Source organism: Bison bison, unplaced genomic scaffold, assembly GCF_000754665.1.
Source record: "Bison bison bison isolate TAMUID 2011002044 unplaced genomic scaffold, Bison_UMD1.0 scf7180017864364, whole genome shotgun sequence".
NCBI classification, from domain to species: domain Eukaryota; kingdom Metazoa; phylum Chordata; class Mammalia; order Artiodactyla; family Bovidae; genus Bison; species Bison bison.
Genome location: NW_011494936.1, coordinates 3,109,252 through 3,119,913, shown reverse-complemented (window position 1 = coordinate 3,119,913; position 10,662 = coordinate 3,109,252). Strand labels below are relative to the sequence as shown.

The following is a 10,662-nucleotide window of genomic DNA, read 5'->3' as shown; positions in this document are numbered from 1 at the left end:
CATTGGAGAAGGAAATGGCAACCCGCTTCAGTGTTCTTGCCTGGAGAATCCCAGGGACGGGGGAGCCTGGTGGGCTGCCGTTCATGGGGTCGTTATTTATCCTCAAATATTCAATAATCAGCTGACTAGGTGTAGGTATTAGTTTCTTATTATTTTCACTTGTTTAAGCAACACTTTCTGTCCTGTAGACTTGTCTGTCTTTGATGGAGTTTAATTTTCTTCTGTTATATCTTTGCTTATTGGCACTGTTTTATATACTACCCTTCTTCTGGAACACCCGTTATTCTTATGTTGTATTTCTGTCAGTCTTCCATGTTCATCATATTCCCTTTGTTCATCTTTCCCCTTATTCTTTTCTCCCCCTACCTACTGAGGAAGTTTTTAAAACATATGCCTGATCTTATTTTTCACCAATGTTCACAATTTTCAAATTTTTTCTCCTTAATACATTATGAATTTGGCTGCTGCATTTTCTTTTCCCTTATACAGCATTTTCCCCTAATTTTACCAGCTCCATTCCAATTTCCATGACTCAGTCATTCCTCTTTTTATCTTACATTACATTATTTCATTTTATTCAGAATTATTTTTAACTTTATAAAAGATGCAAACCAATTGTCTAAAGTTTATTCCTGTTTCTCATTTGTGCTTGCTTTCTATATCTTCAGTGCTGTGTTATGGTTTTGTATTACATAACATTTTTATAACACCTGTCTTCATTTGTTGATTTTTCTTCTTTTATTTATCCTTGGTCAAGGATATACTATAATAGATATTATAGTCTCTATAATCCGGGATCAGAGAAGGCAATGGCAACCCACTCCAGTACTCTTGCCTGGAAAATCCCATGGACGGCAGAGCCTGGTAGGCTGCAGTCCATGGGGTCACTGAGAGTCGGACATGACTGAGTGACTTCACTTTCGCTTTTCACTTTCATGCATCGGAGAAGGAAATGGCAACCCACTCCAGTGTTCTTGCCTGGAGAATCCCAGGGACGGGGGAGCCTGGTGGGCTGCCGTCTATGGGGTGGCACAGAGTCGGACACGACTGAAGTGACTTAGTAGTAGTAGTAATAATCCGGGATGCTTACCTCTCAACTGGGTTAGTGACTTTTCTCTGGCTCATCTGACTAGAGGCTGCTCATGTCCTCCTCTTAGACTCTAACAGAACATCTGATACATGGCCCATAGCATATTTTTGGGTGGGGGTTGTCTAAAAATAATCTAGCACAAGAAGGTACCCTGCTCATCACAGGTCTTCCAAACTCAGTCTTTGTAGTGCTGATTTTGCATCTCCAGACATAAACTCCCACTCCATGTGCTTTTCCATCCCCACTCATGTTATATTGCTAAGAATTTTAGACCCAGGTTGGAGGTAGGAAGCCTGGATTTTTGAACAGTTGGACTAGGTGAGTAGAGTGATTGAGACTTTGTGTGGTCCTGGAGCCTCTTTCCTCCAACTGGTCCTTGAAAATCCTATGTTCTCTGCACCTCCCACTCCCTGGGAAGTTTAAGGAAATCTCTCAGAACTGTCTTGTAAGTCTTTGATATTTTGCTTCCAACAACTTCCATTTTTTATAGCGAAAAGTAAATCCTTTTTCATTGCGGTGGATCATTGACTAATGTTCCTGGAGCACTTATATTTGTATCCAGGGTGTGGGAAGGTGTTGGGTGTGTGTTTCAGTGGGAGGGTGGGAAAGGTCTGGTACTGGTGTTGCTAGTTGCTTTTGTCTCACCATGCTTGTAATGCTCCCTTGCTTGTTTTAAGTGCTCAATATACATTTGTTGAATGAGTGAATAAATGATTTATTTTTCTTTGAGAATTTCAGAAGAACCAACAGTACTTAACCAGTAATTATTATTCTAATACCCTTTCCCCAATAGTATTTTTCTAGTTAGGCATTTTGCAAATTATGTTCTGGGAGTACCGGTTCCATAAAATACTCTGTGAAAAAAGGGTTCCATTGATAAATACTTTTGGGAAGTGCTGCATACTAAATTTTTCTCATAGAAATTTGATTAATATATATTAAGGGCCTCAAGAAAGCCTGGACTAACGAAACCTGTATAACTTTGTTTAATTCAGCATTTCCCAAACTTGCTGGGTCATAGAAACCTGTTAATATACAATAAAACATGCTTTGGGAAATGCTTTACTCTGATTTTTACAGTTTTCACCTCACAGAGTTTAATGCAGACTTTTTCTACAAAGCAAACTTAAAATTTTTAAATTTGAATTGCTTTTCAATTATCTAAAGGGATGTAAATTATGACAAATATGATTAGAATGTGCAGATTTAAGTCAGGAGTTACTAATTTAGATATCTTTTTTTCCTTTGATGTTTTGAACAAGATATGATCTCAGTGACCTTTTGAAAATGCTTCTTACTTCAGGCATTACATTAGTATACTTAAGAAAAGGAGATACATATTTTACTGGTGCCGTAAGCTGAGAGAGCCCTGTACCGTATGATACGAGAGTATTTCTGTATTTCCCCTGAGCTCAGCGAAAGTGACAGTTGTTCTTATTCAGGATTTTAACATTGTACGTTACCCTAGAAAGTAATTCTATAGCAGTGCCTCTTTTCTCTCAAAATCATGTAACTGGATAAAGTGGGAAAGGTGACTAATTTTATTTTCAGTTTCAGCATTAAATCCTTTGTTGTATTACTACTTTATTTGTCTTTATAGTAATATCTGGCTAAAACTGAAGTCATCTTTTCTTTTGACTTTTCATCGTATGGGATTCAAATGTGCTTTACTAGTTTAACTGTTCACTGACTGGTTATGAAACCTACTTTTGTTTTGGTAAGAAATGCTTCTGTACTTGCTTTATCACTCCTCTCCATTCAAATATTTGTTTCCCTCATATCTTTTTATAATTAGTAGTTTTGTTTTGCTTTTTAAAATTAGAATTTGATTTGTTCCAATTTAGGGGGTTTTTCTAAAACAGAAAAGTTGTGTTTTAGAAGCTTTTGGGGGTGGGGGGAATTGGAGGGTGGTGATGAAAGGAGTTAATAGTAAATAAAAGCCCAGCAGGTTTTCAACTAGACAAGTTTTCCCACTGGTGTACTACATCTGAAAGAGCCATGGATTTGTAGTGGGCTTGTCTAGCAAGTTCTGAGTTCCAATCTTGGATTTTCCCTACATGAAATTGTCATATTTGCTTGCTTCCTTCTGAATAAGACCACTATCTATAGACATCTTCTTCTGGTTCCCTAAAATGTCCTTTTTAAACTCAACCGTTCCAAATACCTCTAGAATTAAAAGCGATAGCTAAAATGTTACTTAAGCATTATACTATGAAAGCAGTGTGACCAAAAATATTCTTTCCAAGAATTTATCAAAAAATCTAAATAAAAATTAGTCAACTAGACATTTATATTCACTATAGTAAATGACATTCTAACTTTTGTTTCGTCTTAAACAGACAAACAGCAGAAGGGTGAATTTGCAATAGACGGCTACAATGTCAGGATGAATAACACTCTTAGGAAGGATGGAAAGAAAGATTGCTGTTTTGAAATCTCTGCTCCTGATAAACGTATCTATCAGGTTGGAGTTTTTGTGTTGCCTTGAAATTAAGTTGATAAGATTTCCTGATTTCATTTTTGATGACATTAACATTTTGTTAAAACAACTCTTCCTGACATTTTAATAATAATAATAAAACACTGGGTTTTAAACATTAAAGATTCATATAAGAAGAAATAGATTTAAAAAAAAAATTCAGATTAGTTCAAGTGATATCTTCTTGAAAGAGAACAGGAGAATATGTAATTCATCAATTACTTCACATGTTGCATTTTATACCTATTTTAATAGAACTGAGTGATTTTTTAAAAGAATTAAATAGCAGAAAGAGTGAAATTATCAAAAGAAAAATATCAGCGTGTTAATGCATATTGTATTGCTTAGAGTTGTGGGAGAAAATGAGGGTAAAGACACATATCAGCTCTGCAAGTCAAGAGCTATCAGCTAGCATCAATATGGAATGTATGTTTAATAAGTTTTAAATATCTGAGATTGCAGTTGAAAGCCAGTTAATTAAGTTGTCATTTAATGTGTTGGAATCTGACAAGAACATTTTTAAGAAAGCTGTACCCAGCAGTCTAAAGAAATTCATGGGTGTCTTCTAATTGTCAAGGGCAAATTTTGTTCATCAGTTTTGTCTTTGACATTGATGAAGAGAAGCAGCTTTTTTTCCTGCACAGCTGCCAGCTGCTGATCAGAGTTTCAAATCCATCATCCTCTGCTTCAATTACATAAATTTGTCAAAATTAACTGTACATTATAAGAAGCATCCTTGCAAGAAAAGTAGTACTAGACATGAAAAGAATCACTAATGGTCTTGTAGAAACGAAAAGGAGGCAACATACTTTTCATTACGGTGGTGATTTTTTTTATTGCTATTGTTTGTTTTTCCTTAGTTCACAGCAGCTTCTCCCAAAGATGCCGAAGAATGGGTGCAGCAGCTGAACTTTGTGTTACAAGGTAAGAGCAATCCATTGAACAAGGTATCACAGTCTTTGAGTACTGAATAACTGAATAAGTTGGAGTTTCATATACAGAAGCTTATTGACTTCTGTGAGAAATGGCTGGCAGAACATGACTGGTAACACATACCATTGACTTCAGATTAATAAAAGTGTCTTTTCTGCAAGTACCATTTAGTAACTTTTAAATTCACGTGTTTATACATCAATCCATTTCTAAAATGTTCAAATTAAAGATGTAACATATATCAATATTGTGACTCTGTAGGGCTGCATTAATTTAGGTAATAAGGTTTGGAAAATCACTTTTGCATTCTTTAAAGTTTTACTTCCTGAAACATGTTTTGTAGATATGGGGTCTGATGTTATCCCTGAGGATGATGAGGAAAGAGGAGAGCTGTACGATGATGTCGATCATCCTCTCCCAAGCAGTTCACCAACAAGGAGTCTGCCAATTGATGATGAAATTTATGAAGAACTTCCAGGTACTTATTTATGGTGATTCAGTTAAGGATTTTAGGGCCTTAAAAAAATGCCATATATCATCAAGTTGACAACTTGAGAAGAAAATGGTGAACTATTAATATTAAAAACGAGGACAAAGAAAATCTTCAAACTCTATATTACAAAAGGTTCTGCTTGAAGTGTTTCAAGTAAGTGGATGTACATTTATGAAAAGTGAATGGAATGTTAAAATGAAGCAGATACAGTCCTAATCTCATGGGACTTTTGGCTCATTAGCATTGTTTATGCTACATAATTTTTTAATTAAAAAATTGACTTGCCTTACAGTTTTTTCCAGCAACTCACACATCATTTTTTATTTATACATCTTGGAACTTCCATTAACCAGAAGTTCTATGCATACCCCATATGTCAACAACTTCTGCCTCATGTATTCCTCCTTGCTGTAGTGTATTGCATTGTCTTGGAGGAATATTCTTGAACTGTAAACAAAGGCCTTTTGAGGCTTGAAGTTTTCTTACTTGGTATTTTATCATTCTGCATTTTCAGGCATGATTTAGTGTTTATATGCCTCAGTATTTGTTATGTAATATAAGTTTAATTGTCTTAATTTGACTTGCCATTCTGACAGCCTCAAACAGAAAGATAGGCATATGGAACTTTAGATACTTAGAATATGAAAACACTTAGGGAATTATTGCATTACTAATACTCTAGGTTGAAATGAGCCTTTTTCTGGTTATTAAAAAAATCAGCCATTGGAGAAGAAAAAGAGATTATATTTAAAAAGAGATATTTAACTGACATTGCATATAGAGAAGCTATTTTTCTTTAACTCAAACAATTTAACAACAGTATAAACTTTAAAAATACCTAAAATGTTCAAAATTAATATACAAATGTGATTTTCAATAACTAGCACATAGACTTTAGAGTCAAAAGTTTAAGTTCTGCCAAACCGTTTACTAGCTCAGTGACCTTAAAAGTCAATTTCTTCATCTATAAAATAAGGATAATTTCATGAGGGGGATGGTGGTAAACGAGGTCATGTATCTAAAAGCTCTCAGCACAGTGCTTGAGTCATAGCATGCCCATAATATATTGTAACATGATCATTATTGTTTTAATTAGTATATCTGGTAAATTCTGCAAATGCTTATATGGAGTTACAATAGTGGTTTTCCGACCAAGTAAGAATTAGTGATTGTAATGGGATTATAAATCTAAGATACTACAAAAATTACCAAAATATGCATTCGTGTATTGTCTTTTACTACCTTAGAAGAAGATGATTAGTATAAAAGCATGATTTTGTGAGCAGTGGTAATTTGTGCATTTCTATTATTTTAATAGAACTACATGGTTATAGCTCCTTCCTTTCTGATTTATCCCAAGGAAATGGCTTTTGCCATGGCATCAGCATCCTCAAGTAGGAAAGAATATTTATTCTCTGACTACTTTTTTTTAGTCACACCATATCACTAATACTGTCATATTAGTCTTTAAAAGGTTCAGAAGAGTGAGTGAGCATGTGTACTGATGTCAAATGGAAGACTGTTGTACCTTTACACATGACACCATTGTCATGTATACTTCCTTCTTTTAAACCTTGCAGCGAGGGGGTCTCGTTACAAACGCCGCAATGACTATCAGTTAGGTTCTGGGTTTCTTCAAGTTCATCATCCTCTCCCCACACCTCAAATAAAAAATTGGTCAGGAATAAAGGACACATATTTATAGCATTTTCATGCTAAAAAACCAAGGAAGATCGCCTGTAAGTAGCTTGAAATCTTAAAAATATGAGGCCTCTTTTATTTTCCATCACTGCAGATGGTCTTCATCACATTTTTTTTGTTGGCCTGGGGCCACATAATCATTGGAAATAACAGGTTACTTTTGAAGTAGTCTTACTTCTTGCTGTGGTACTGGAAGAAATCTAAGCTGCTCTAGGATTCAACACCCCTGCCTGGGATCCCAGTGGCTGTACAAAGTGATTGAGTTTGATAGAGACTGCAGCTGTACCCCTGGGAAGAAGCTGGGGTAGGCAGCTGTGGAATGTCTAGTTCTTTCTTCCCTAGGGTAATGGAGAGCCGCTTCAGTGTCCACACAGTTCAAGTTTGTCAAGCTTGAGCCAGCCACTACAGAGGGAATTTTTTTTTTAGTTAAAACCCTAAAGTTGGCTCTTAGAGTTTTCGTTGGATTAAATATCTAAAACTAGGAAGGTAACTTTTTTTTCTTTCAAAAATGCTGTCTCTTTCAGGAGAAGAGTAAAGCTAATTGCTTTCACTTCTGTAAATTATGAATATAATTTTGAGAGGACGTTAAAACAGTGGAAAAGCAGTGAGCATACTTACAGTTAGTATTTTTCCAGCTCTGTACTAACAGCTGTGTATATCTGAAATCTGACTGGTAAATTCCCAGAATTAATTAATACTACCATTTCAACGGGCTTCCCTGATAGCTCAGTTGATAAAGAATCTGCCTGCAATGCAAGAGACCCTGGTTCCATTTCTGGGTCAGGAAGATCTGCTGGAGAAGGGATAGGCTACCCACTCCGGATTTCTTGGGCTTCCCTTGTGGCTCAGCTGGTAAAGAATCCGCCCACAATGCAGGAGACCTGGGTTCAATCTCTGGGTTGGGAAGATCCCCTGGAGAAGGGAAAGGCTACCCACTCCAGCATTCTGTCCTGGAGAATTCCATGGACTGTATAGTCCATGGGGTCACAAAGAGTTGGACACAACTGAGCGACTTTCACTTTCTTTTCACCATTTCAACATGATTTTCTGTCAATTACATATAGTTGAAAATTAATCCTCTTAGTTGAAAGATGAAGCATAAAATGTGTTTGGAGAAAAATCTAAGCACTCAACATGTTACTTTAAAGCACAGAGTCCTTTGAGAAAGTAAAACTCTTGCTCAAGTGTCTTTTTAATGTGAAATAAACCTGCAGTGTTTAAGTCTCAAGAATCATAATAAGAAAACACGTTTAAAAATTGTATTGCAAAATATCCCTTGAAAAATGTTTATAATTTTATAGGAATGTAAATAGTTTCATTGTAATTGTTTTTCAGTTAGAATATTCTAACTTTATTACAGCAGCTTTTGTTTAATTTCCTGTTCATTAAATTTTAACTAACTTCACAAAAGAATAAGAATAAATTTGTAAGTTTTTTTTGCATTTAGGGTATTTATACGTATGTAGACAAGAGTTGAGACAATGCCATTTCTGGGGAATATTAAAGACATTTGGCTTTTCTTTAAATATCCTAATGCTTTGACATCATTTATGTCTTAGTACCTATTAGCATCTTTGTATTTGCAAAGTTATTATTTGATCAAAGTGTGTTAAACTGTTTCATAAGACAGTAATGAGTTCATTTGGCTTAGCACAAATTCCAGAAGTTATTGTTCATTTTTTCATTAGAAATGTAGGAGAATGTTTTTGCTTTAATCTGAATCTTGAAAGGGGAAAATAATACTTGGGAAACTCCTGCAGAAATCAACCCAGCTTGCTCTTCTCTTCTAGTAACCATGTCATCGGATTTTTTTTTTCTGTAAACATCAAGACATTCTGCAGAAACAGAACAACAAAAAGACTTTAAAGATGTAGACTTAATAGAATCAGCTAGTAACAAGAATGATAACTGCTTGTTAGCCTATTAAATCTGTAGATTTCAGGGGAATTGCATTTGAAATTCTTCTGGCAAGTGAACTAGAGGAGAGAGGGTAGCATAAAATAGGAAGATAAATTTCTAATCCCATTAACCTATTTTTTTTAAAAAAACTTCATTCATTTTTTTAATATTGTAATGATAGATTGAACTATTCCAAGCCAGAAAAGGGTGTTTTATTCTTTAGTCATTCAATTACATTTTAAATTTATTCAATCCAACTATCTGCATCTAAAATGGAATATAAAGTGAAATGCAGCTATAAATTTTTCCCCATGAAGCTAATGCATATACATAAAAAAGAAGTGTTTGAGTATTTAAATTTGAAGGAATCGTCAGCAAATGAAATGAGAGGCAACTTAATCAATTAATTACAACCTATCCCCCCCAAATACATTTTAGCTTTCTTTTCTTGCTGAGTAATTATTACTCATATTACCAAGTTAATAAGGTTATAGAGGACCTTAGAGTCTCTGGTATTAACATCATTCCTGATTTCACCAAATAATTTTTTCTTATTCCTTTGGAATGCAATGGAAAGATGCCAGTTGACTTTCATAGAATCACATATATTCAGCATTTCAATATCATTAGTCCAGACAGCCTGCTGGCATTCTTTTTCCTTAAACTATGATACTGAATTACAAAGTATGGTGACATGATGTCCTGTTATATGGTATGATAGATAACTAAAGTCAAATTTTGGAGTTATTTAAGCTCCGAACTCTGCTGAGAGGATTATCTGAAGTTATAGAATATAAGGAAAACATCCATAAATTAAGGTCACTGCACACATCTAATTGTATTTTATCTTTGCTGAATATAAGTGTGACTTTAGGATTCTTCATGTTGCCTATTTCATAATACAGCATGAAGCTTCGGGATATAATTTTGTCTGTCATGTTGCTTTTCTCTACTTTGCCATTGGCATTGCAAACAAATTCTTTTCATTACAAGAGATGCTTTAACACATATTAAAACCCCAAATACCTATGTGCGTGCAAAACATATATTTCTAATTGTAGAGAAATAAATTAACCTATTTTTGCAACCTGGCACTTCATCTGTGGTTCTCAACCAGGAAAGATTGTGGTTCTCAACCAGGAAAGACCTTGGCCCCATGGGTGCATTTAATGATTGAATTCCTGGAGGTGTTTTTGGTTGCCACAACTAGGGGGTGTGTGTGTGTGTGTGTGTGTGTGTGTTACAGTGGGTAGGTGCCAGGGATGCTGCTTAACATCCTACAAAGCACAGCCATCCTCCACAACAAAGAATTATCTGGCCCAAAGGTTGAAAAACTCTGTTACAAGGGTATAAATTGGTTTATCACCTTTTTATCTATGTCTCATGAGTTGTAAAAACCCGTCACCCATGCTTCACATGAGTTTATTTTTATGGACAAAACACAGGTTTTCTTATAAAAGTAAAACTAGGATTACACAGAATGGTTCTAGGTTATAAGGGATCAGCTGGACTTGTCTGTTAACAGTTTTCATCAAGGGACTGAATTGTCTTCAAGACTCTCAGTCTTAGAAAAATGAGAAGGCCATGAAAGATTAAAAAAAAAAAAAGGAAGCATTTTCTCTATTATCATGAACTTCGGTCTGTGATGAGAGAGTCTTTTTTGATATTGTAAATATGTGTCTTTCTTGTACAGACACTTGGCTTATCCTGTTCTGATAGGGTTATTATCATTTGAAGCTGAAGTGAAAGACCTGTGGCAAAGGATTGCATCTTTTTAAAGGGAGTCAGGCCACCTGGGAGAATGCAGGGCTAAGCAATTCCAAGGCCACCTGGAATTTGACAGGTGGCTTTAAGAGGAGAGGAAGTCCAATAATGGGATTTCTCTCCCTTTGGGGGCCTGGACTTTGAGGAGATTAATGGGCTTGAGACGGCAGGAAAAATGTTCTCTGCTCCTGGAGGTCATCAGGGAGTCACTGAGGCAGCCGTGCTGAGGGAATCGGGGAGATGCACTCACCTGAGGCTGAGTCACACCACGCTGCGTCAGGTGGCTCTTTATTATTCTCTGCA

General features: G+C 35.6%; 1 protein-coding gene across 1 annotated transcript in view; it reads left to right on the top strand.

Moving 5' to 3' along the window:
* SKAP2 (src kinase associated phosphoprotein 2) overlaps nt 1-10,662 on the top strand; it is a 181,520-nt gene that overhangs the window by 109,133 nt on the left and 61,725 nt on the right. Inside the window, exons 7-9 of the mRNA XM_010855390.1 lie at nt 3,430-3,554; nt 4,430-4,493; nt 4,846-4,980. Of these exons, the coding sequence (XP_010853692.1) occupies nt 3,430-3,554; nt 4,430-4,493; nt 4,846-4,980 (324 nt within the window). The remainder of the gene's footprint in view (nt 1-3,429; nt 3,555-4,429; nt 4,494-4,845; nt 4,981-10,662) is intronic.